At 47.4% G+C, this 25,691-nt stretch overlaps 1 protein-coding gene across 13 annotated transcripts; it reads left to right on the top strand.

Annotated features, from left to right (window-relative positions):
• Window positions 1-25,518, top strand: TTLL3 (tubulin tyrosine ligase like 3). 13 transcript variants are annotated; one of them, XR_013357445.1, is made up of 15 exons: window positions 2,077-2,220; window positions 2,391-2,482; window positions 4,506-4,674; window positions 4,815-4,912; window positions 5,988-6,116; window positions 7,065-7,179; window positions 8,141-8,239; window positions 9,510-9,705; window positions 13,377-13,525; window positions 15,722-15,965; window positions 17,141-17,576; window positions 23,651-23,921; window positions 24,521-24,597; window positions 24,786-25,012; window positions 25,221-25,357. XR_013357445.1 is itself a non-coding variant. In XM_077857905.1 (14 exons), exons 1-14 carry the CDS (start codon window positions 108-110, stop codon window positions 25,512-25,514), a joined length of 2,574 nt encoding a protein of 857 aa, XP_077714031.1. In that variant the 5' UTR covers window positions 1-107; the 3' UTR covers window positions 25,515-25,518. The 13 variants fall into 13 exon arrangements, 11 of the variants coding, with proteins under 11 accessions (XP_077714031.1, XP_077714030.1, XP_077714024.1 ...); XR_013357444.1 differs by having other exon boundaries at window positions 25,206-25,344; XM_077857905.1 differs by lacking the exons at window positions 2,077-2,220; window positions 24,521-24,597 and adding an exon at window positions 1-150 and having other exon boundaries at window positions 4,509-4,674; window positions 25,206-25,518.
• The last annotated feature ends 173 nt before the right edge of the window (window positions 25,519-25,691 follow it).

Raw genomic sequence — 25,691 nt, 5'->3', positions numbered from 1 at the left:
ATAGGGGTGCCCTATGGGGCACATGACTATGTCCTAGCTTTTGCAGTGATGTTAAAGGTGCTCCCGGTGAAGCTGGGTGTTCCTTCACCAAGTGTTCAAAAAAGAGTATGGCAGCCACTCGCTCAACCCTCACAGGACGGCATTGCCTAGGTGAGCCAGCCTGTTTGTCAGAGATCCGTCTCCCAGGACCCAGAGCCCCTAAAACTAGATTTGCAGACTGATGAGAGAGAACAGACTGGATGGTTGCCATTTAGCCTGCCCTCTTCCAGGGACATGCGTTTTGGGAAGCTCCGTCTCCAATCAAGGGGGGCGGGGGAGTGATCTCAGGTTGAAATTAGCTGGATAGTGACGTTGAGTACCTACCTTCATTGTATAGGCACATCTGTCTGGTAACTAATGAAGCTGGGTTCTTAGACCAGAGTACTCTTACCTGGTCTTACTTCACTCTGTTTGAATGAGCACTGCTGGAATTTGCACCATAAATTGCTCCTTTGGTATTTCTATGACTAATAAGTAATTCATCTGAGTGATAACGTACTTATGTTAAGTAATGTTTATGTTGAAGAGTGGGATTTGGCGGTGAGATCAGAGTTCCAGTGCTGGCTCTACTGTGATTTTAGGCGAATTAACGTCTTGGAGCCTCTTTTATGTCACCTATAACTTTGGAGGCTCACTACCTCCAAAATGGTTCCTTACAATCTACAATCTTGAGGGCTGTGCCTGACTGCTCTATTGTATTTTTTTCTGCAGTTGACTCAAATGATACTCTCCTTTTCTATTTACAAGCTATTGAGGGCGGGGATTGTGCTGCACTCTACTTTCTCATTGTTTTTCCTATATACTGCCCTGGTTTTCAGATCAATCCCCAGGGACCTTACCCTGAGTCCATCCGCCACGCCCTGCAGATCTGGTCAGCCTCACTAGGCTCCAGCCACACTGGCTGCTTTTTAGTTCCCAGGGAAAGGTTCTCACCCTTCTCAGGGCTGTTGCTGAGACTTTCCCTGGAATGCTACTCCTACCCTCTTCCTTAGCCAACTCTTGACGTTTGCGTAGGCTTCACCTTAAATGTCACCTCTTCAGAGGGGACATACTTGTAAAGTACACAAGGAAAAGTACGTCCCCTTCCTGGTGTCAGTTTGCTGCTTGCTCATTGCCCTTACCATACCTACAGCTGTTCATTTTTTTTTTTAAGATATTTATTCATTCATTCATGAGACACACAGAGAGAGGCAGAGACACAGGCAGAGGGAGAAGCAGGCTCCACGCAGGGAACCCGACATGGGACTCTATCCCCGGAACCCAGGGTCAGGCCCTGGGCCGAAGGCGGCGCTAAACCGCCGAGCCACCCGAGCTGCCCACCCACAGCTGGTCTATTCCTTTGTTGCTTTTTTTGTTTCCCCTCCCCTGGGCTGTAAACTCCAGGAGGTCAGGGATCATCTCTAGCTTGTTCTTCCAGTCTCCAGCACCTAGCCCACTGCCTAGCACGGTTGTTCTCCATAAATCCTATGGAATGACTCAAGGCACAGGAACCATGACCCTGAAATTAACTGGCAGCGCACTGTTCTGCGCTTCCACCTTCGGTACCCCCACCCCCACCCCGCTCAGCCGTCCGAATTTCAGCCCGCAGGAGGGAGTGCCCGAACCCACTACAGGAGACCGGATTGTGCCAGGGGAATGGTATCCAGGGCGACAGCAAACAGGGGGCGGGGCGTCAGAACGAGCGGAGGGCCCCGCGAAGGCCGAAGCAGGGCCCTCCCGACGGGGGGCGGCGCGCAGAGGGGCTGCGGGCTCTCGCGCCGGGAGGGCGCGCGCGGGAGGGGCGCATGCAGGGCCCCGGCGCGGCGCTGCTCCTGAGCGCGGGGGATCTGGGGGTCGCGCCCCGGGGCTCCGCCGCCTGGTACTGCCGAGAGGGCGGCCGCACCAGTTCCCCCGCCCCGTGGCCCTGGCCGTGCCCCTCGGAGTTCCGGCCTCCCGAGACGCAGCCACCGCCCGGGCCCGCCTCCGCCCACCCCGCCCGCGCTCGCCCGAGCGGCCCACGCCGGAGCGGCAGCCCCGCCCCTGCGCGCCGCCTACGCCACGCCTTCGGGCCGCCCGCCCGCGGCGCCCACGCCCCGAGCGCCGCGGATCCCCGCCCCTTCGGCTCCCCGCGCACCCCGGCCCCGGCTGATGCTCGGCTGCAGGACGGTGAGGCCCGTGGCGGCCCGCCCTTCCTGGCCGGAGGTGCTGCAGGGACTAGGAGACTTGGGGTGGAGGGGACGAGGGGTCGGGAGAAGTGCTGGGTGCGGGCATCCGGATGAAGGGTGGAGAAAGGGGCGTGGGCGTCGGAGGCCGGGAGGGCCGCTAGGCTGAACCCCCAGCCTGCCCCATCCCTGCTCCGCGTCTTTCTGCAGGTTCCCTTGTCCTGTGGCGAGGATTCTCCAAGCCGTCTCACCACATGGGCCGGCTCAGAAACGCCAGGATCCACGTGGAGAGAGCTGTCAAGGTCGGAGGGGGCTCGGGGGTGTCCAGAAAGGGCCCGGAGAGTGGCTTAGCTTGCTTCTCTCAATTGTTTTCTTATATCATTTAAAAAGGAACAAAACGAAAAAACTCGATCCCACACCTATTTTAAAATATTAGCAATTTTTCAGTACCCCTTCTTGGCGGAATCGTGTAACTTCTTTACCTGGGATTCACCCCTTTAGCTCTTATCACTGGTTCCTAGCCTTTACCCTCTCCCATCAGGAACCATTCCAGTCAAGGTCATTGGTGACCTCCAAGGAGCCAAATCCAGCAGACCCTTTTTTTGTCCTAATCTTGGTCTGGAAACTCCTGTCGTTCTGTACTGGTGCCCCACATACCCTGCCCCCTTGGCTGTCTGCACACCCCTAGTTTTCCTTTCTCCCTCCCTGGCTGCTGCTTTACAAAGTTGCCTTTGAAAGCTCCTTGGGGTTTTCTTGGTTCCTGGGATCCCTCCCCACACTTGGCTGTGAGTCCAGTAAAGGTGCTGTGCCCTTTACACGCCCTTTCCAAGCCTAGCCTCTCCTCCGACTCCACACACCTTAAATCCAGCCCCCTACTTGACATCTCCACCTAGAGAACTTAAAAGCATTTCGTCCTCATGCCCCACACCATACTCATTTTCCTGACCAAACCTGTCATCCTTCCTAATCTCCTGTCTTCCTCATCAACCAATTGCTCAAGACAGAAATATGAGCTTTCTGCTCGTTCACCCACACATCTACACAATCACAATTTTTTTTAAATTAAGCTCTTTTTTTAATTGACTCACAATCCTAAGATCAAGAGTCACATATTGTACTGAGTCAACCAGACATCCTTTTCATCTACTACACATCTAATCCCATCAGCAAAAGCAGTCAACTCTATATCCAAACCAAGTCTCCAGTCTGTCACATTCTATACATTTTCACTCTCATTCTAGTTATTGTGATTTTTCTCCTGCATAAATCACAACAGCCTTCAATTTTATTATTTTATTATTTTATTTATTTTATTTTTACAACAGCCTTCTAACTGGTCTCCCTGTTTCCCTTCCCAGCTCCTTCATCCGTTCTCTGTATGCAGCAAGCCCAACATATAAAGCCTCCGGTCATATCATGCCCTCACTTTGCCCTTATTGCTTCATGCTACTCCTAATATAAAATCCAAATCTGTTCAAGGCCTGTAGGGCCTTCCACAATCTAACCACTACCTGCTTCCTCAGGAGCTCTCCCCTCAGTTTTCATACCCTACTGTCCCTGGCTTCCTTCCACTTTCTTCTGACCTCTGTCCATCCTCAAGACCTTTGCACATGCTTCTCCCTCTGCCTGAACTGCCATTTGCCCAACTCTGTCCACTCATGGACATGGATCCTTTGGGTCCCATGGGTCCTTCTTCCCCTCCCCACATATGTATTTTTAGTCTCTTTGAGTCCCCATTAGGTATCCAGTTTTGGGAACCCCACCAGCCTGGATTTAAATCTGTGCTCTTTCACTTAATCACTGTGTGGCCAAACTATTCAACCTCTCCATGCCTCTGTTTTATAACAAGTTACATGGAGATAAAAGCATTTATTAAAAATATTATTGGGGTGTCTGGGTGGCACAGTAGGTTAAGTGTCCAACTCTTGGTTTCAGCCTGGGTTGTGATCTCAGGGGTTGTGAGATTGAGCCCTGCATCGGGCTTCACACTCAGCGCAGAGTCTGCCTGAGATTCTCTCCTTCTCCCTCATGTTCTCTCTGTCTCTGTCTCTAAAATAAATAAATAAAAATTTTAAAAAATACATATTACTGTTAGTATATACACACTAAGCAGCACATAGTAGGTACTCAATAATTGTTAGCTATGAGTATTATAATTATCACTATACATATTTTCTTCTCTACTTGTTTATGATCTGTTTTCCCTACTGGAACATAAAAATTTCCTGAAGGCAGAACCCAGAACTGTCTGGTTCCCTGCTGTATCCTGTATGTCTGGCACTGGGCTGATACTTACTGACCAGATATCCCTCTCTCACCTTACAGCAGAAGAAGATCTTTATGATCCAAGGTCGCTACCCAGTGATACGGTGCCTCTTGCGCCGGAGAGGCTGGGTGGAGAAGAAGATGGTCCATCACTCGGGCACCACCCTGCCACCACCCCAGAAGGATCTGGATAGCTCAGTAATGGGTGATAGTGACACTACAGAAGATGGTAAGAGCTCCCTCCCTTTCCACAGGCTCCCCCTCCTGAAGCCCTTTCCTTTGGTTCCTGCTGTCCCAGAGTTGAGACTTTGGTATGGGTCTGTGGGGCTGGGACAAGGGCCTCACTGAGTCCGGGCTCTACATCCACAGAGGACGAAGATGAGGACGAGGCATTTCAGCTACCGCAGCTGTTTGACTTTGATGATTTACTGGAATTTGATGACCTGGATGGGACACATGCTCTGATGGTGAGGGTCCCGGGGGCTGGCAGGGAGGGGCTGAGAGGAAGAGCACTAAAATCCAGCTGGGTGACCTCAGAGAACTCCTTTCCTTCTGTAGGCCTCAGTTTCCCCATCTGTAGTAAAAACTGATTGCTTCTCTAAAGCCTGGATGGGTGAGCAGAGTGGTGAGGGACACAGTGGGCTCAGACAAGGCTGGCCTGGGATCAGAACCCTGCTAGGTTATACCAGAAGCCAGCATAACCTCCACACCTGGTAATTCCCCCTTCTAAATAAAAACCTCATATTCCACATCTTTCCTTTGCCTTTGGCAAGTGAAGGCTAGAAGGAAGGGCTTAAAAAGCTCTGAAAGAGGCTGCTACAATGTTGTGGGGGTGAGGACACCTCTGTGTTGAAGTGAGGACACTTGGCTTTGAATCTTGGCACCACCACTTACGAAGCTGAACTGTAGCAAATTGCCATATCTGTTTGTCAGGAAAGGTTGAACGCTGGCAATTTCATATGGCTCAACTGTGTGAGCTCTTGGACAAATCACACTTGCCCTCCCCGTGCCTCAGTTCCCTCATCTGTGAAAGGGGGAATAAGAGTAAGCACCTATTTCATAGAGTTGTGGTGAGGATTAAATGAACCGATATGAAAAGCACTTAAAAAAAAAGAAAGAATGAAAGAAAGCACTTAGAATAGGTCTTTGCCTATTAGTAACTCTACGTCCCAACTGTGGGAAGGATGGAGGAGTTAGAGCCCTCTCTTAGGACTTTGTCACATGCTCACCATCCTGTCACTGAGTAAGTCACTGATAGCCACAGGCCAAAACAAAGATATAGCATTCAGTGTGCTTAGTCACTGCATAGGGGCACCTGGCCAGAGGAGTTCTACAAGCTAGCCTGTTCTCTGCTCACAAGTGTGTGCCCTGGAGGAAGAGATGTCTTTCCTTAGCATACACAACGATAGGGTGTGGCCTGGAGGCCATCTTGGAAGCATCTTCTCCTTCTATTAACCCCCCCTGCTCAGCAGGCTAGGGAGAAGGTTCCTCAGGCCTTGTGCTGCCCATGCCAGCCTCCCCTGTCTCCTCTGCTCTCCCCAGTCCCGCATGGTTCGGAATGAGATCCCCTATTTCATCTGGACCACTCGGCGGGATGTGTTGGATTGTCGCTTTCTCTCCAAGGATCAAATGATAAACCACTATGCCCGGGCTGGCTCCTTTACTACAAAGGTTGGTTCCCCAGGGGAGTGGGCATGGCAGCCTCTAACCCACTAGCTTTTGAGCCAGCAGTTCCGCTCCCTGCTTACCTCGTCAGGGAGAGAGAGTTCTCAGGAAGTGGAGAGGTATCTAATTCAGTGGGATATGGAGTCAGGCAGGCCTGGGTTGAAATCCAACCCCTGCAGCAAGTCTGGCACCTGTAGACTTAATAACTAAAATGGACTCCAGGGTCCAGAGAGGATCTAGAGCCAGAAAAACACCAAATCCAATGGCCATAAACAAGAAAGCCCTTACCAGTTAAGCAAGGGGTATCTGGCTGACAGAGCCATTCTGTCTCACCTGGGTTTATTAACAAATGACTCCACCTCTCTGAGCCTCAGTTTCCTTGTCTTTTTTTTTTAATGATTTTATTTATTTATTCATGAGAGATACAGAGACATAGGCAGAGTGAGAAGCGGGCTCCCTGCAGGGAGCCCGATGCAAGGCTCTATCCTGGAAGCCTGGGCAGGGAGCCCGATGCAAGGCTCTATCCTGGAAGCCTGGGATCACGCCCTGAGCCAAAGGCAGACGCTCAACCATTGAGCCACCCAGGCGTCCCTCCTTGTCTTTAAGTGAGAACACCAGTAGGACCTATCTTGTAGGGTGTGGCAAGAATGAAGGGCTTTATTATTGGAACATGCTATTATTTATTGGTGTGGGCTAGGAAGGCTTTTTAGAGGAGGCAGGTCTTTAAGAATGGAAAGGGTGGATAGGAGGGATGTGGGCATTCTTGACAGAGCAAACTGCATGGGCATACACATGGAGATGGATATGAGTTAGTCAGGCCTAGGTATCAAGTGCAGCAGAGGATCTGAGAACACTCAAGCTGGGTTTCCCTGAGCCGTCTGGGTGTGTGCCGAATGTCGGGAGTCCCTCGGAGGTGCAAGTCCCACTGTGCCTCCTCAGCAACTAACTCCATAGGTGGGTCTATGTCTCAATCTCCGGAATTTGCCATGGTTTGATGAGGCTGATGCTGACTCCTTCTTTCCACGCTGCTACCGTCTGGGGGCTGAGGATGACAAAAAGGCCTTCATAGGTAAGGAGATGCCAGGCCCATGCCTGGACTCCCAGGCTGAAGCATGATGGCTAAAACCCTGGTTCATATTAAACGAGAGCAAAGGGCCTCTCCTTACGCCCTCATCCACCCCAGGAGATTTCCTTCATCCCATATCCTTGTTTCCCCTAATATGCCTCCCTTAATGAACTGTCTGGCTTAGGTCAACTCAGACCTCCAAAAGAGTTTAGATAGCTTAGATTACATTCTTTTTTTTTTTTTTAATGATTTTATTTATTTATTCATGAGAGACACAGAGAGGCAAAGACATAGGCAGAGGGAGAAGCAGGCTCCATGCAGGGACCCCCATGCGGGACTGGAACCTGATGTGGGACTTGATCTTAGGACCCTGTGATCACAACCTGAGCCGAAGGCAGACACTCAACCGCTGAGCCACCCAGGCGTCCCACTTAGATTATATTCTAAACCAGGTTGTAAAAGTTAGTCAGTGGGTTGAGTTTGGAGTCCACAGGATGTCCCAGGCCTGTGTCAGAATCCACTGCCTAGATTGGGTTGCAAACCTAGAAAAGTCTCTAGACTTTGGGCTTAGGCAAAATAGTTTCCAACTTCAGAACATTGTCTAAATTTAGGTCAGAATTTGTGTTCAGATTAGCTGTTAGGTTTAAATTCATCTACAAACCTGACATAGGTTTTGTGCTCAGGTCCGGTTCTCAGGCTAGAGTAAGTATCAAAAGTGGATCAGGAACAGAAGGGGAAAATGAGACAACAGATTTAGGCAAGATTCCAAAGGCAGAATATGAGCCATGTCAGATTCTAGGCCCAGTTCTACAGCTGAACAGGAGCCAGGTTCTAACTCCAGAGTGTAGAGTCAGAAGGTAGTTAGGTTCTGGATCCAAAGTGGGGCAGGTTATGATCGGGTTCCGGAACCAGAACAGGCCTCAAGCCTAGGGGCTGAGCAGAGTATCCCCTGCCCTGGGAGCAGAGGACTTCTGGCTGACAGCTGCCCGCAGCGTTCTCAAGCTGGTGGTAAAGTCCGAATGGAAGTCATACTCCATCCAGTCAGAAGAGGAAGAGGTCCCAGGTAAATACCATGGTTACCTGCACTCCCCACCTGTTATATTTATCCTCTTACTCATCCGTCTGTGCAGTTATACATCTATATATTAGCCACCTCCATCTGCCCCCTCCACCACCCTTTCCCACCCACCTATCCATACATCTACCCACCCACTCGTCCATCCATCCATCCACTCATCCGTCCACCTTCCTACTCACCCACCCCTACCCACTGAACTCATTCACCTGCCCATACATTCATTCATACATTTCACCCATCACCCCACCTATCCCCCCCACTTTTGATTATTCACCTACCTTCTCTCATCTCCACACTCCTTATCCATCTGTCTATTCCTCCACCTTCCTGTCTACCCTCCTACAAACCCATCTACCCATCTCTCTCCCTGCTTTTCTGTTTTCCTGTCCACCACCTCTGTATCCTCCAGTCCACCGACTGATCTATCCTTTGTCCCACCCACCTGCCTTCTGATCCATTTGTTAATTAGTCCACGACATCATTCAGCCCTCCACAGGCCTGGTATGTGACTGAGTGCTCTAGAGAGGACAAACTAAGAAGACATGGTCCATCCTTGCCTGTGGAGAGCTCAGGTCTCTGATGAGGAAGAAGCAGGGAACCATGTAGTTTCACGTGGTCTGAGGATCCCTTGTCCTGTGTGAATGGGGGACACAGAGAATCCTCTACTGCATGTTGGCCCAACCCATTGCTTGCCCTTTCTGTCTCTGAACTTAGTTCTTACCTCAAAGTGCCCATCCCATAACCAAAAGGCCCATCAGCCATGGATTCAGGGAAGTAAGGGGCAGCTCTGCTGGATGGAGGAGAATTCTTGCCTCTTCCAGAGAGAGAGAGAGAGACCTCTCCATTGCTGTCTCCTGGGTGTGTCAGGTGCAACAGTGTGCCATGATCAGGGACACAAGGGCCTCAGGTGTGTCAGAGGTCCCAGGAACAGAGAGGCTGCAGGTGTGTGCTGGGGCTACAGGTACAGAGTAGCATTGGGGTGTTTAGGGTGGTACCTCAAGTGTATGACAGGTCCTGGGACAGTGGAGGCCAAGGATGAGTACTAAGGTCACAGGAGAATTTAGAACAAACCCTCAGGTAAGTAGATGGGTCCCAGGACAGTAGGGGATATAGTAGGGAACACCTGTGCTAAGCTTCAGGTGTAGTCAAGGTAAGACCTCGCGTAATTGACAGGCCTTGGAGCAGTGGGGGCTATGGTATGTGTCATGTTACACGCCTTGTGTGTGGTTAGCGACAGGCTTCTTCCTGTCTGTAGGAGACAAGCAGCCCAGGAAACAGGAGAAGAAGCCAGTGACGGTGTCGCCAGAGTTTGTGGATGAAGCTCTGTGCGCCTGTGAGGAGCACCTTAGCAGCCTGGCTCACGTGGACATCGACAAGGACCTGGGGGCGCCACTGTGCCTCAGCCCTGAGGGCTGGTCCCTCTTTCTTCAGCGCTACTACCAGGTGATCCAGTGAGTACCTCTGCCACCAGGGCTGTGGAGTGGGATTGGGTGGCGGGGGTGCTCCCCTTGCTTTCAGGGGACTTCTGTGTGCTGAGCTGACGCTCAGGGATAGACCCTCTCTTCATAGCACCCCCTTTCCTCTCTAGGCCTCCCCCTTTGGTTTGTCCTGCTGTTCCTGCTCAAGAACCCTCAGGGATGTCCACTGCCTGCACAATAGGTTCCAAACCATTCCTTTTTTTTTTTTTGGATTTTATTTATTTATTTGACAGAGAACACAAGCAGGAGCAGCAGGGAGAGGGAGAAGGAGGCTCACCACTAAGCAAGAAGCCTGATGTGGGGCTTGATCCTGGGATCATAACCTAAACTAAAGGCAGACGCTTAACCAACTGAGCCACTCGGCGCTCCCCAAACCATTCTTCCTGAATCTTGGCATAGCATAATGACTGAGATCATGGCTTGCACTGTCCAATAGTCCTGACTTTGCAGCTTCCAAGCTTTTTGGCTTTGCCAGCATCACTATCTCTCTGAGCTTTACTTTTCATGTGAAAAATAGGTTTTTTAAAAAAATATTTTATTTGAGAGAGAAACAGAAAGAGATAGGGCGTGACCAGGGTAGGGTAGAGGAGGCAGAGGGAGACGGAGAAGCAAGCCCCCTGCTAAGCAGAGAGCCTGACATGAGGTTCGATCCCAGGACCCTGAGATCATGACCTGAGCTGAAGGAAGACACTTAACCAACTGAGCCACCCAGGTGTCCCCACCTGCAAAATAGATTTTAAAATAATGTCTGCCTCAAAGGTAGGATTAGACAGGATAATTTGTGTCATGTGCTCAGCATGGACTCATACTATTCACTTACAAAATGAGATCTATTGAGTTGTTTAGGTTTTATCCTAGAGACCAGTGTTCCCAAAGTGTGTTACATAGGATGCTTAGTTCTGCAGGACAGAAATCAATTTTATGAAAGAAAGGCTTTTGTGGTTGATCTGAAAAACATTGGGTTAAACAAAGTTCTTTAATTCAGATTTCCTTGATGCAGGACTTTTCAGAACCTGTGGGTGTTGGTGCCCTCCAAGAGAGATGCAGTGTGCAGTATATCCTATACTTACATGCCCCCGGCTCCCTACCCCCACCCCAGGCTTCCTGGGGGGTGGTATTTTCAGAGCACACTTTGGGAGACAGTTCTTGATTAGAGGAAGGGAGTTGAGTTGAGACCGGAATTTGATTCAGCAGAGGTGTGCAGGAGAGAGGGAGAAGAGCCCTGAAGACAGGAGAACACCCAGCATTTGTTGAGCACTTCCTGTGTGCCCAGCATTGTGCCAGACTCCAGAAATGAAGTGTAGCCCCTGCCCTCAAGGGGCACATAGCTCAAGTAGGAAGGCTCACAGCAAGCCAGGTGGGAGTACTAAAGGGCCTCAGCCAGAGTGGTATCAATAGAAAGGAATGGGCAGACTGAATGATTTGGAAGGGCAGACGAAAGAGCTACTAACTGAACTTTGAGCAAATGACACACTAAGCAAACCTGCATCATTGATAAAGAATTCATTTGTATCTTTTTTAGATGTTAGAAATTAAAAACTAGATGGCCTATGCTTTCCCCTTAACCGCCACCAAAAAAATAACCAGAAAAGGCTACCCTTCTTAAACCAAGAATTATCAAGATTGAGTTAGAGCATTAGGTGTAAAGAATATGAGTACTTTGTATTTCTGGATGTGGGCCAAGTTCTAGAGAGCCACAGGTACTTCTCAAAAGTCAGGATTACATAAAATATTATATCATATAAGGATGCCTGGCTGGCATCAGTCAGTAGAGCATGTGACTCTTGGTCTTGGGGTTGGGAGTTCAAGCCCCATGTTAGACATGGAGCTTAGCTTACAAAATTTCTTTTTTTGCCTTGGAAACATTTGTCAAAAATATACATATTTTAAATTGCATCATGGCACCTGGGTGGCTCAGTTTGTTAAGCGTCTACCTTTGGCTTAGGTCATGATCCCAGGATCTTGGGATCAAGCCCCACATCAGGTTCCCTGCTCAGCAGGGAACCTGCTTCTTCCTCTGCCACTCCCCCTGCTTGTGTGCAGGTGTGCATGTGCGTGCTCCCTCTCTCTTTCTGTCAAATAAATGAATAAAATCTAAAAATAAATAAATAAAATAAAACTACATCATATAACAAATAGTGTTAAGTGGTTCATTCACAGAAGTCATAATTAGCTTTCTTTAATTCATTCAATATTTACTGCTGTGTTTTCAATTATTTGGAACAAATCCATGACTTACCAGCTGCGCTTTTATCACGATTGACTACCTGCAAGAACACTGTTTGCTTTTTTCTTTTTGTTAAATACAAAAATCATAATGATATATCTAATGTACTTTTTCAGATTGCACATGCATGCCCCTGCCACCCTTTTATGGTACTTTCCTGAGCCAAATACACAGAATAGTTGAGAATAGCCCACAGAAAAGTTGAGAGCAAAGCCTCCGGAAATAGAAGGGTCTGGGCTTAGGTGGGAATAGACCTGAGAGGCGTGGCCAAGCCCCCTCCATCTGCCTGCTATCTCTGCTCCTGGTGCTGCCCCACTGGGTGCTGCTGCCTCCTTATTAAAAGATCTCTAAGTCCTTTGTGGCTAGAGATATTTATAAGGCTAAAATGTAAAGGGGGATTAGCAGCTTGTGGAAGCTTCCTTCCTATTCAGTCAGAGGGAGAAGAATGGGAGAGTGTGGATGAGGCTGCCATCTTAGGGTATTATGTAACTTGGTTTAGTTGAGGACGTTTGTGTCTAGTAGGGAACAGAGTCCCTCTCTGTCCATGAACCCTTACCTGTACAGCCCAGTGCTAAGGCAGGCAGCCATTCATCCAGTCAGCAGCCTTTGGCAGGAGCACCTAAAAGTGCTAAGTACACTGCTGGGGGAGGGGAGACTATAAACAATGCTCTTGTTCTTAAGGAGTTTAGACTCCAGTGATGGGAGACAGACAAGAATCAAATGAGCGTAGGTGTAAGGTGGTAAGTGATGGGAAGAGAGACAAGACAAGGGGCTGTATGATACAGATGGACTTGGAAAGAATTAGACCAGAATGGGAGCCACCTATCAACCAGTTGTAGGTCCAGGTTTGGAGGGGAATGAACCCCTAAAAGCACCTGTAGGTGGCGGAGGGATCAGGCAGGACAGAATTTGCATCCTGGCTCAGCCACTGAACCCAGTGTGTGGCCTTGGGCAAGTCTTTAAACCCTCCCAGCTTCAGCTGACACTTCTCCCAGGTGGGACCAGCAATACCCCCTAGGCAGGGCCATAGAAAGGATTGGTGATAATATATGTGAAGCCCCTGGCACTGTGCCTAGCACATAGTGGTGCCTTGTTGTCAGATGCTGGTGTGATTCAGTTCTGCCAAAGGCAGTTTTATTGTAATAGAAGGGAGGTGGCGGGAGGTGGAGTGTTTGAGTGGGAGGGGGTGTAAAATGTAGAATTTTCCCCTGCTCTCCTACTCCAGCATCCTCGGACAGTGCCCTGGGCCGGTTAGAATTTGGGTGGTAGAGGCTTGGAGGAGGCCTCTCTGGGTCTCTTGGGGAAGGGTATGACCTAGGTTGGTTGGACCATGGCCAGGGGGTTGTGTCTCCTCATGCCTTGTCCACTAGGCTGCCCCCAGGCCCAGCCCTGCCCAAGTCCCATCATCTTCCCACAGTGAGGGGGCGGAACTCAGGCACCTCGACACTCAGGTCCAGCGCTGTGAGGACATCCTGGAGCAGCTGCGGGCTGTAGTGCCCCAGATGGACATGGAAGGAGATCGCAACATCTGGATCGTGAAGCCGGGAGCCAAGTCCCGAGGACGAGGTGGGAGTCCACCCCTGCTTCCTGCTCTAGCACCTCTCCCAACTGGAGGCCAGGGAAGTTAATAGAGCAGGCTGTGTGGGAGCCAAACTGCTTGAGTTTGAATCCCAGCTTTGCTGCTAACATGCTGTGTGTAATTGTGAACCAGCCACATCACCTGTCAGAACCTCAGTTCCCTCACCTGTGAGGGATGATAACCTCCTATGAGGTGAGGATTATTATTTTTTAAAGATTTTCTTTATTCATTCATAAGAGAGAGAGAGAGAGAGAGACGCAGAGACACAGGCAGAGGGAGAAGCAGGCTCCATGCAGAGAGCCTGATGTGGGACTCGATCCTGGGACCCCAGGATCATATACCCTGGGCTGAAGGCAGGCACTCAACCTCTGAGCCACCCAGGCGTCCCTGAGGTGAGGATTAAATGAGGTAGTGTGGGGATCCCTGGAGAATAACAGTGAATTCCTGTGTACCTTGTACCAAATTTCAACATTTTATTTCCAGTTTTTAGGGAAGTTTAATTGAAATATGCATGTGGTGCTCCATTTAAAAGGGTATATACATGATGTGAGTATACAACTCAACAAATTGTCAGAAAGTGAACACACTTGTGAAAATAGTACCCAGATCATGAAATAAAATATTACGTGCAACCTAGAGGGACCCTCCCAGGCCCCTTGCATTCTCTATGTCCCTGAAATGGTTGGTAACCACTATTCCGATTTACAGTATTATAGATTAGTGGTGCCTAGTTTGGTATATTACATAAAAGTACAGCATGTACTATCTTATCTCATTTTGCTTCACAGCTGCATATTCCACTCTTTTTTATTTATTTATTCATGAGAGACACACAGAGAGAGAGAGGCAAAGACCTAGGCAGAGGGAGAAGCAGGCTCCCTATGGGAACCCGATGCAGGACTCCTGGGACCCCGGGATCACACTCTGAACTGAAGGCAGACGCTCAACTGCTGAGCCACCCAAGCATCCCATATTCCACTCTTGTTTAGATGTACTGTCATGGGTTTACCTAATTCATTTCTGACGGATATTTAGATGGCTGCCAGTTTTTTTCCTATTGATTGATTGCTGTTACAAGCAACACTATAATAGACATCTTGTGCAGATACTTTTGTGGCCTTTCCATTTATTTCCTTAGTATAAAACTTCTAAAAATGAAATATTTGGGTCAAAGGACATAACAGCCTTAATTTTTGTTATGCAAGGCATCATGTTCTTGGGATTCTTGGTGATCATTCTGGCCATTTGAGAAAGGATATGGCTTGGGAACCAGGCACAGGTTATTCTGTGCCATTAGCAGGTGATCAGGCTGCTTTGGGGGCCAAACAATGAAGGAATGAGATGGATTTGTGAATATGTATGTTTGCAACAAGACTCTGATGATTATCAGCATTAAAATAATGCTTTATAAGATACGTAATATCACTTGTTATTAAAGAGATAAAATTAAAATAATTATTTTCTACCCAGAAAAATGGCCAAAATAATCAGTAGTATTGGGTAGGATGTGGGCAGATACATAGTATCATACACTTGCCCGGAGTGCAGGTTGGTAGAACATCTTGGGTAATACAAAATGAAAAAGTGAATATATCTGTGGAGGCAGCAGATCTACAGGTAGAAATTTATTCTACAGGTAACTAATAATAATGATAGGAATTAACGTTTACTGAATGCTCACATTGGCCAAGAACTATTCTAAATCTTTAACATGTTTAGATGTTTAGAATCCTATACATCTACGGACTTGTAGATTCTCCCAGAACCTGGAAGGATACCTGTTGGACCTGGAAGCAGCAGTTACCTGCCTCTGGGAAAGAAGTATTTTTTATTATATACCCTTTTGTACTGCTTGCTTTTTGTTTCTATTGTTTTATGTTTCATTAATTATTGGGAAAATACTACTCAAAGTCGTATATGCACATGGTTTTTTAAAAAGCCCAATATGGATTGAGTTTTTATCTGTGCATATATTCTTTTTCAATCAAACAGAAGTGGTTAATTAAAAAAAAATTGATCTTCAGCAGATTCTCAGCTTTCCCAAAGGGAACAGGGTTCTGAGGGAAGCAGCTTTCTCTATCAGTTCTGCGGGAATGAGGGCTTCAGCTAGCTATCTGTGGTCCCGTAGCCCTTCTCCTAGTGCAAGCCTGACCTGATCCCTGACCACCCTGTTTCCCCCTTAGGCATCATGTGTATGGACCACCTGGAGGAGATGCTAAAGCTAGTAGATGGCAACCCCATGGTGATGAAAGACGGCAAGTGGGTGGTACAGAAGTATATTGAGCGGCCTCTGCTTATCTTTGGCACCAAATTTGACCTGAGACAGTGGTTCCTGGTGACTGACTGGAACCCGCTTACCGTGTGGTTCTACCGTGACAGCTACATCCGCTTCTCCACACAACCCTTCTCCCTGAAGAACCTTGACAAGTGAGCCTCACCCCTTACCTCCTCTGAGCACCCCATCTAGCTGGGGAGCTGACAGTGAACAAGTGGTTCCCCTGTGCCACGCTGGGCTCCAACACAAACTCTGCAGGCAGGCAGGTCCTCCATCCACCCAACAGATGACCTACCAAGGGTGTTCTAAGCACTTGGGATACAGCAGTGACCAAACTAAGAGCCTGCTTCTCAAGAGGTCACATTCCCATACGTAAGCTGGCCGTGTAATGAAATGTGTCTGTCCTACCCAACAATGTTGATTATTTGCCATTCTAAATAGAAAATAGTTATCTTATTTTAATTTTATCTTTCTTATAATGACTGGTGTTAAGTATCTTATTCTTATGCTAATGCTCCTAGATAAACAATGAATGTAATAAGTAAAATTATCCAATAGGTTGATAAGTGATACCTGTTTTAAAAAAAGTAGAACAGGGTCAGGAGGTTCAGGAAAAATGTGAGTGGAGAGAGGCAGGTTGCGATATTAACTTGGGGGGGTCGAGAGAAAAGCCTTGTTGAGTCCTGGGTTCAAATTCCATCTCAGCAGCTGCTGAGCTGTGTGACTTTGGTCATGTGAAACCTATTTAAGCTTCATTTTTCACATCTGAACAATGGAGGCAGTATTACGAAACTCCTAGCTGTCCATTACTGAAGGCCTCTTATGTGACAGGTACTAAGCACTTCATGCATATTGTCTCAGTTATTCATGAAAACCCGGGAAGTGGGTCTTATCACTGCCCCCATTTTACAGACGTGAAGGAGCACTTGGGTGAAAAGATCTCTCAACTAGTCGGTGGTGAAGGTAGGACCTGAGCAGTCTTGTTTTTGTTTTTGTTTCTGTTTCTGTTGTTAGCAGTCTTGTTAATTACAGGGCCCATTCTCCTACCCACCTTCTTAACCCAGTTAGCACTGGGAGGGCTCACATTAAAGCACGTAATACTGTGGCCCCGTAGGCAGTGCCCTCAGAGGGATAAGACTGGTTCTGGCCCTAGGAGAATGTAGCAGGCTCCAGGCCTTTGTCCTTCCCGTCCTTCCCAGAAGAGCCCCATCTCCAGGTGAATGGTCCAGAGTGGCCCAGGGCCTCCTCCCAGGTTTGCCTGCCCTCCCCATGTTGCGCCGGGAGAGGCACAGGGAGCCAGACCCCAGCTGTCTGCTCTCTGCCCCAGCTCAGTACACCTGTGCAACAACTCCATTCAGAAGCACTTGGAGAATTCATGCCACCGGCACCCACTGCTGCCCTCAGATAACATGTGGTCGAGCCAGAAGTTCCAGGCGCACCTGCAGGAGATGGGGGCCCCGGATGCCTGGTCCACTGTCATCGTACCCGGCATGAAGGCTGCCGTGATCCATGCCCTGCAGACCTCCCAGGACACTGTGCAGTGTCGGAAGGCCAGCTTTGAGCTCTACGGTGCTGACTTTGTGTTTGGTGAGGACTTCCAGCCCTGGCTGATTGAGATCAATGCCAGCCCCACCATGGCCCCCTCCACTGCTGTCACTGCCCGGCTCTGTGCAGGCGTGCAAGCCGACACCCTGCGTGTGGTCATCGACCGGCGGCTAGACCGCAACTGTGACACGGGAGCCTTCGAACTCATCTACAAACAGGTGAGGTCGCTCCACCCAGGCAAGACCCCAGGGTGTCTGTCCCCTCTTCCAGGCATCCCTATGGTGAAGCCCAGGGCCATGCTGTCAGATAGAACTGGGTCAGGTTCTGGTCCTGCCACAGTGACTCTGTACAGCCCCTTCTAACCTTGAGCCTCTATTTCCTTGTCTGTAAAATTGAGATGCCATTACCATCTTTATCATAGTGTTTGTGAGGATGAAAATGAGTTAATATGTGTGGATCATCCCTACGATCCAATAATTGCACTCCTGGGTATTTACCCAAAGAATACAAAAACACTAATCTGAAGGGCTATATGCACCCTATGTTTATTGCAGCATTATTTACAATGACCAAATGATGGAAGTAGCCTAAGTGTCCATTGATAGATGGGGGTGGATAAAGAAAAGGTGGTATATACAGTGGAATATTAGTCAGCCATAAGAATGAAATCTTGCCATTTGCAACAACATGGATGGACTTAGAGGGTATAATGCTAAGCGAAGGAAGCCTGTCAGAGAAAAACAAATACTCTATGATTTCACTCATATGTGGAATTTTTTTTTAAATTTTTTTATTTATTTATGATAGTCACACACAGAGAGAGAGTCAGAGACACAGGCAGAGGGAGAAGCAGGCTCCATGCACCGGGTCTCCAGGATCGCGCCCTGGGCCAAAGGCAGGCGCCAAACCGCTGTGCCACCCAGGGATCCCTCATATGTGGAATTTAAGAAGCAAAACCAACAAAGGGGGAAAAAAAAAAGACAAACCCAAAACTAGAGTCTTAAATAGAGAACAAACTGATGGTCACTAGAGGGGTGGTGAGTGGGGGGATGGGTGAAATAGGTGATGGGGATTAAGGAGGGCACTTGTGGTGAGCACAGGGTGATGTATGAAAGTGTTGAATCACTATATCCTTATATATATATACTTGAAACTGATAGAACACTGTATGTTAACTACACTGGAATTTTTAAAAATTAATTGTAACACTAATAACACAATTAATTATTATTATTTTAAAATATTTAAAATATATTTAATTATTTTAAAATATATTTAATTTTAATTATTATTTTAAAATATATTTTACTATTAAAGAGTGTGCATATGCACCTATGAGCAGGGGAAGGGCAGAGGGGGAGAGAGAGATTCTCAAGTGGAATCTGCACCAAGTGCAGAGCCTGATGAGGAGCTGGCTCCCATGACCCCAAGACCACAACCCAAGCCCAAATCAAGAGTCAGATGCTCAATGGACAGAGCCACCCAGGCATTCCTGTTTTTGTTTTTTAAACTAACATGTAATCAAGATTCACACTTGGCATTGGTTATTTTGTCCTACTTTGTCTTTTTTTCTTTTAGAAATACTCTCTAAAGTATCTCTAAAGTATTGCTTCCTATGCAGGAATCTAGCTTGGTGCATATTTCCAGTTTTGCTATTAGGATCCATTGTTACTTCCTGTTCTTCATGGCTCTTGCTTCCATCCATTGGGATCTCACTTCAGTCCTGAATCATCCTTCCTTTCCCATGAACATCCTCCATAGTTCTTAGTCTGTTACCTGCTCATAGAAGTTTGGGGGTACAGAAGCCTCATTTATTTCATATTGTATCTGTCCTTTTCAGTCCAAGTGGATATTTTAAAAAATATTGTGGGTTTCTTGTGTATCAATTCATAATCTGTTCTATTACACAAAAGCCATATCCACAAATCTTAGAGATAACTCTTCTCCCTGTGAGGCTGCTGTCGGACCACAGCCCTCACAATTATAGAAACCCTACTGCTAACAGAGAGTGCCTATAACCTTCTCTTTAACAGTTCAGTTTTTTTTAAAGATTTTATTTATTTATTCATGAGAGACAGAGAGAGGCAGAGACACAGGCAGAGGGAGAAGGAGGCTCCATGCAGGGAGCCTGATGTGGGACTCGATCCCGGATCTCCAGGATCACACCCTGAGCTGAAGGCAGATGCTCAACTGCTGAGCCACCCAGGTGTCCCTATAACTCTCTCTTAAGATTTAAATATAAGACCTATTGGTATGCCTTGGGATGCTTAAAAGATGTAGCTGCTTTAAAGGACTTAGATCTCGCTAAAGTTTTTTCTTACTGAGATAATTGGCATGCAGTGTTATATTCACTTAAAGTATACAACATAACAATCCAGTATTTGTATATGTTGTATGGTGATCACCACAATAAGTTTAATTAACATCCATAACCACACAGTTATAATTTTATTTTCTTCTGATGAAAACTTAAAAAAGATCTACTCTCTTAGCAGCTTTCAAATATGCAACACGCAGATGATAGTCATCATGCTATACATTACATCCATGATTTACTTTTTTTTTTTTTTAAAGAGAAAGAAAGACAGAGAGCAGGGTGAGGAGGGGCAGAGGGAGAGAGAGAATCTTAAGCAGATTCTGCCCCTGATGTGGGGCTCAATCTCACCACCCTGAGATCATGACCTAAACCAAAATCAAGAGTCGGCCGCTTAACCAACTGAGCCAACCAGGCAACCCCATGATTTACTTATTTTATAACTGGATGTTTGTACCTTTTGACCCCCTTCATCCATTTTGCCCACTGCTTCTGGTAACTACTAATCTGTTCTCCATCTATGAGTTCAGGGTTTTTGTTTTAGATTCCACATATAATTTACATCATATTTGTCTTTCTCTCTGACTTACTTCACTTAGCATAATGTCCTCAAAGCCCATCCATTTTGTTAAAATGGCAAGATTTACTTTTTTTTTTTTTTAGGATTTTATTTATTTATTCATGAAAGACATAGAAAGAGGCAGAGGGAGAAGCTCCATGCAGAGAGCTATGGGACTCGATCCTGGGTCTCCAGGATCACGCCCTGGGCTGAAGCCAGCGCTAAACTGCTGAGCCACCCGGGCTGCCTGATTTACTTCTTTTTTATGGCCAAATAATATCCCATGATCGCTAGCTAGACCGACAGTCACATTTTCTTTATTCACTTACCCATTGATAGATGCTTATGTTGCTTCCATGGTTTGGTTATTGTAAATAATGCTGCCATGAACATGGGGGTGCTGATATTTTTTTAAGGTAGTAATTTTTTTTCCTTTGGATAAATACCCAGAAGTGGAATTGCTGGTGCTTCTGTCTTTAATTTTTTGAAAACCCTCCATACTACTTTACACAGTGGCTGTACCAATTTATATTCCCACTAATAGCTCACAAGGGTTCCCTTTTCTCCACATCCTTACCAACACTTGTTGATTCTTATCTTTTTGATAATAGCTATTCTAACATGTATGAGGTAATATCCCATTATGGTTTTGACTTGGATTTCCCCCATGATTGATGATGTTGAGCACCTTTTCATGTGCCCATTGGCCATCTGTGTGTCATCTTTGGAAAAATGTCTATTCAGATCCTCTGCCCATATTTAAATCAGATTATTTTTGTTTTTGCCATTAAGTTGTAGGAGTTCTTTATATATTTTAGATGTTAGTCCCTTATCAGATATATGGTTTGCAAATATTTTCTCCCATTTGGCAGGTTGCCTTTCACTTTGTGGATGATTTCTATTGCTGTGTAGAAGCTTTTTAGTTAGATGTAGTCCCATGTGTTTATTTTTACTTTTGTTGCCTTTGCTTTTGGTATAAATCCAAAAAAATCATTGCTAAAACTGGTGTCAAGGAACTTAGCACTGCCTATGTTTTCTTCTAAGAGTTTTATGGTTTCAGGTCTTAAATTCACTGTAATCCATTTTGAGTTAGTTTTTGTATGTGTTATGAGATAGTGGTCTGGGTTCATTCTTTTGCACGTGGTTTCTAGTTTTCCCAGCATCATTTATTAAAGAGAGATTGTCCTATCCCCATTGACTATTCTTGCACCTCCTTTGTCATAAATGAATTCACCATTTTGTTCAGTTGATGTGTGTGTCTGCTTTTATTGCCAGTACCACACTATTTGATTACTACAGCTTTGTAATATAGTTTGAAGTCAGTAAGTGTGATGCTTCCACTTTGTTGTTCTTTCTCAGAATTGTTTTGGGGGTTCCTGGCTGGCTCAGTCGGTGGATTATGTGATTCTTAATCTCGAGGCCATGAGTTAAAGCCCCATGTTAGATGTAGAGATGACTTAAAAATAAAAATCTTAAAAACAAACAAAAAAAAGATTGGACTGTGCAAGGTCTTTGGTGGTTCCATATGAATTTTAGGATTATTTTTGTGAAAAATGCTTTGGAATTTTGAGAGATTGCATTGAATCTGCTTTGGGTAGTGTGGACATTTTAATAATATTAATTCTTCCAGTCCATGAGTACAAAATTCCTTTCCATTTATTTGTGTCTTCAATTTTTTTCATCAGTATGTTTTCAACATACAGATCTTTTACTTCCTTGGTTACATTTACTACAGGTTTGTATTCCTTTGGTGCTCTTTAACCTCTTTTATTTATTTATTTTTAAAGATTTTATTTATTTATTCATGAGAGACAGAGACATAGGCAAAGGGAGAGGGAGAAGCAGGCGCCCCCCAGGAAGCCTGATGTGGAACTCCATCCCTGAACTCCAGGATCACACCCTGAGCCAAAGGCAGAGCTTAACTGCTGAACCATCCAGGTGTCCCTCTTTAACCTCTTTTAATGTAGAGCAGCAGCACTGTTTTCTTCCCCTATAGTTTGTTTGGATCTTTTGAAAGGGACCAGGCTGATTGTTTTGTAGAACTGTCCCACATTTGGGATTTATCTGATTATTTCTTTGTGGTGCTGTTTAGCTTGTTCTTCTGTTATCTCAGTGTCCTGTAAACTAGAAGTTAGGCCAAACAGCTTGATGAGGTTCAGGCTAAACATTTTTGGCAAGAATACCTGAGAGGTAATGCTGAGTACCTCATAAGGGATCACAAGGCACACACTGTTGGAGTGTCTCCTGATTAGTGATGCTAAGTCTGGCCATGGGGTTAAGGTGGTGGCTATGAGACCTCTCTATTGTAAGTTGTATCCTCCCCTTTGCAGTGATCACTTAACTTTGTAAAGTGATACCTGGGCTGTGTGCACATGACACATTTTCCTGCCATCCTTTTCATCTACTTGTTTTGATACTCAGTTTTGATTCTTGCCTCTTACCAACTGGGCTTTGTGGGAGCTCTAATATTTGGTTTTGTTTTGTTTTGCTTTAGTGGTGTTTTGTTTTGTTTTTTAAGATTTTATTTATTTATTTGAGAGAAAGAGTGAGAGAGAGAGATCATGAGCGGGGGGGGGGGGGGGGGGGGGGGAGGGCAAAGGGAGAAGCAGACTCCCTGCTGAGCAGGGAGCTGGATATGGGATTCTATCCCAGGTCCTTGGGATCATGACCTGAGTCAAAGGCAGACACTTAAAGGACTAAGCACCCAGGTGCCCTGACATTTGTATTTTCAACAAGCTCCAGGTGACTCTGATGTTTACATAGATTCTAATTAGGATCCTTTGTTGATACAGAAAATACCTCCAGCTAGCTCAAGGCTGAAAGGGGGTCGTTAGCAAGACACAGGGGGTTCTCCTGAAGCCCAGCTACAAGATGTACAGCTGGATTAGTAGGAACTGAAAATTGTTCCTCTCTTGGATCTTTTTCTCTGCCTCCTCCTACAAATTTGCTACCTCATTCTCTCAGTAGAATGTCTTCATTAAGACTCTTAGCTTCTACTTCTCCATAATGAGTTCATGAAGGGCTCCAGACAGGCTCCAAGCCTCTTATCTGTCTGGGTGACATAACTCAAATTCTGTTTGTACAGAATCTGGCTTAACTCAGGAAGCTGTCCATCAGCAGTGGCTTGTGGAGCAGAGCCATACACATTCCAGCAAGGGCTTGGAGAGCTTAGGAGGGTAGAGGGTTAGGGGATGCTGGCAGTAGCATGGCTAAGATAGCCTGACTTCACAGAGTTACTAGTCCCAGGGGCTCTGTGATTTTCTAGGTACTGATTCAGGCCCCCAGAACCAGACTCCTTAGAGGACAGAGGTGGGCCTCCCCAGGAATTAATTTCATCCATCTCTGCCCTGATTCCTTCTGGACCTAGGATTCCAGCCAGCATCACTGTCTGAACAGGCCTCATCTCTTCTTTCCCACAGCCTGCCGTGGAGGTACCCCAATATGTGGGTATCCGGCTCCTAGTAGAGGGCTCCACCATCAAGAAGCCCCTGGCAATGTGTCACCAGCGGATGGGGGTCCACCCAGCACTCCCTCACCTGCTGACCCAACGAGGCTCTGGGGAAGGGAAGGACTCGAGGCCCTTTACCCACAGGTCAGCTACTAGAAAAGTTGCTGGGCCTAGGAGCCTGGAGCACACTGAGAAGCCAGACTTCACTGCTACCACCTCGACCCCCGGAAAGGGGAAGAAAGGCAAGGCAAAAAGTGCCACAGCCCTGGTCCACCCCAGTCTCCGGAAGTGGGAACCCCCCAGCACCAGGATGGGCTGCATTTTCACTATGACCTTTGCTAGTGGGGACAGGCAGCCCCACCCCTTGAACAGATTGCCACTGAGTCTGAAGAACCCCCAGACCCTGAGTAAGACCGTTCCCCCCAAACACCCCAGGGGCCCAAGGCAATTTCTTCCTGCTCTCCAGAGCCCCTCCTAATCACCTAGACTTGCCCCCCAACTAGGGCTCCACCAGAAAGAGACTAGTAGCAAGTAAAAGCTGCCACTTACAAAGCGTTTTTTAAAAATGTGTGACCATATGAGTATTGTTCCCTCCAAAGTAGCTACCCTGCAAGGCAGTTGGATTTACTTCAGATGCCAGCACTCAGTTCCAGGTCCCTCTCTCCAGAGCCCAAGCCTTTCCTGCTGCAGTAATTCTGTCTTTGCCTCCATGCAAGTGCCTCTGGGGGAAAGGAGCTAAATATTTGTATAGCATTTAACAGTTTGCACTGTGCCACTACCTAACCAGCTCCCTTAGTCCTCACAACCTAGCAAGGTAGGTGCTATCATCCCCGTTTTCCAGCCGAGGCATCAGGAAGTTTAAGGAAGTTGCCCGAGGTTGCACATCCCAGAAGGGGCAGAGCGGGGATGCAGACCCAGGTCTGTTGGACTCCAAATCCTGTGTTCTTCCCACGGCCTCTGGAGGAGGAACCGGGAGGGCTCCATCTGCCATCTCACAGCCCAGCCCTCCTCTCCCCCTCCTGCCCACCCTCTCCACACACACCTTGACGGGCAGCTGGTCAGCCTTGGCTGGACCTGGGCCCTCATGGCCCCTCTTGCTCCCACAGCCCCTCCCCACGTCCCCAGTCTCCACACCAAGGCCCGGCTGCCTTCTCCCCATGTGCTCCGATCCCAGGGGGGGGTCCTCAGACTGCAGCACAGCAAGCTGGTGGGCTCTAAGGCCCTGTCGACCACAGGCAAGGCCTTGATGACTCTCCCTACTGCCAAGGTTTTGATTTCCTTCCCATCTAACCCTGAGCTCAAGTTGGCATCCAGCGTCCTGAAACCAAGAAAGGTGGGCCTTGAGCTGTAACTTGCACCCTGGTGGGCAGTGCCTGATCCTGGGCTCTGGGGTCAGGGTTGGAGGGCACAGGTCAGGGCAGGTCCTGGGCTGGCTGGAGCCCCATGGGAAGGGTTTTTTCCCTCAGAACCCCCTTCCTGAACAGATTTCCTGATCATATCTCCCCCCTCCCCCCTCCCACACCAAGGCTGTTATTCCCCAGCACCTTCGTGGTCCCCATCCTGAAAGTGCCTTGTGGCCTCTACCCTTCGAAGTTGGAACTCTTCCTAATACCCACAGGAAGATCAAGGCCAAAGGCAAGTTCAAGGCCAGACTCTATGACAAACCCAAGGTTGAGGCATGCCTCATGAAGACACTGAGCCTTCCAGGACCCCTGCCCTTTATCAATGCATACCAGGAGCTAGGGGGCATGGGGGATGTGAGGCTGGAGAAGTCCTTGCTTCAGGCCTCACTGCCCCTATCCTGGATGCAGCGCCAAATAAAAAGGAGCAAGTGAAGTATTCTGGGCTTGGCTCCGTTTCTGTTGGAGGGTGAAGAGAGGGTAGGCTGGGACCCTGTACCTCAAGGTCCAGAATGAGAGCTGGAGGCCATCAACAACCTTTCCACAAACCAAAGGGCCAGAATTCTACCCCCTAACAGCAGACGTGGGGCTTCCTATGCAGGGCTTCTCTGA

This window comes from Canis aureus, chromosome 19 (genome assembly GCF_053574225.1).
Source record: "Canis aureus isolate CA01 chromosome 19, VMU_Caureus_v.1.0, whole genome shotgun sequence".
In the NCBI taxonomy this organism is placed as follows: Eukaryota; Metazoa; Chordata; class Mammalia; order Carnivora; family Canidae; genus Canis; species Canis aureus.
Note: the sequence above shows the minus strand (reverse complement) of the source record. Positions and strands in the feature narration are given on the sequence as shown.

Bases quoted from the DNA above. Each gene is read 5' to 3' on its own strand.
- TTLL3 (XM_077857904.1), top strand. From the start codon at position 108: ATGGCAGCCACTCGCTCAACCCTCACAGGACGGCATTGCCTAG. The intron at 8,240-9,509 runs GTAAATACCATG...TCCTGTCTGTAG, and splicing joins AGAAGAGGAAGAGGTCCCAG to GAGACAAGCAGCCCAGGAAA. The intron at 15,966-17,140 runs GTGAGCCTCACC...TCTCTGCCCCAG, and splicing joins TCCCTGAAGAACCTTGACAA to CTCAGTACACCTGTGCAACA.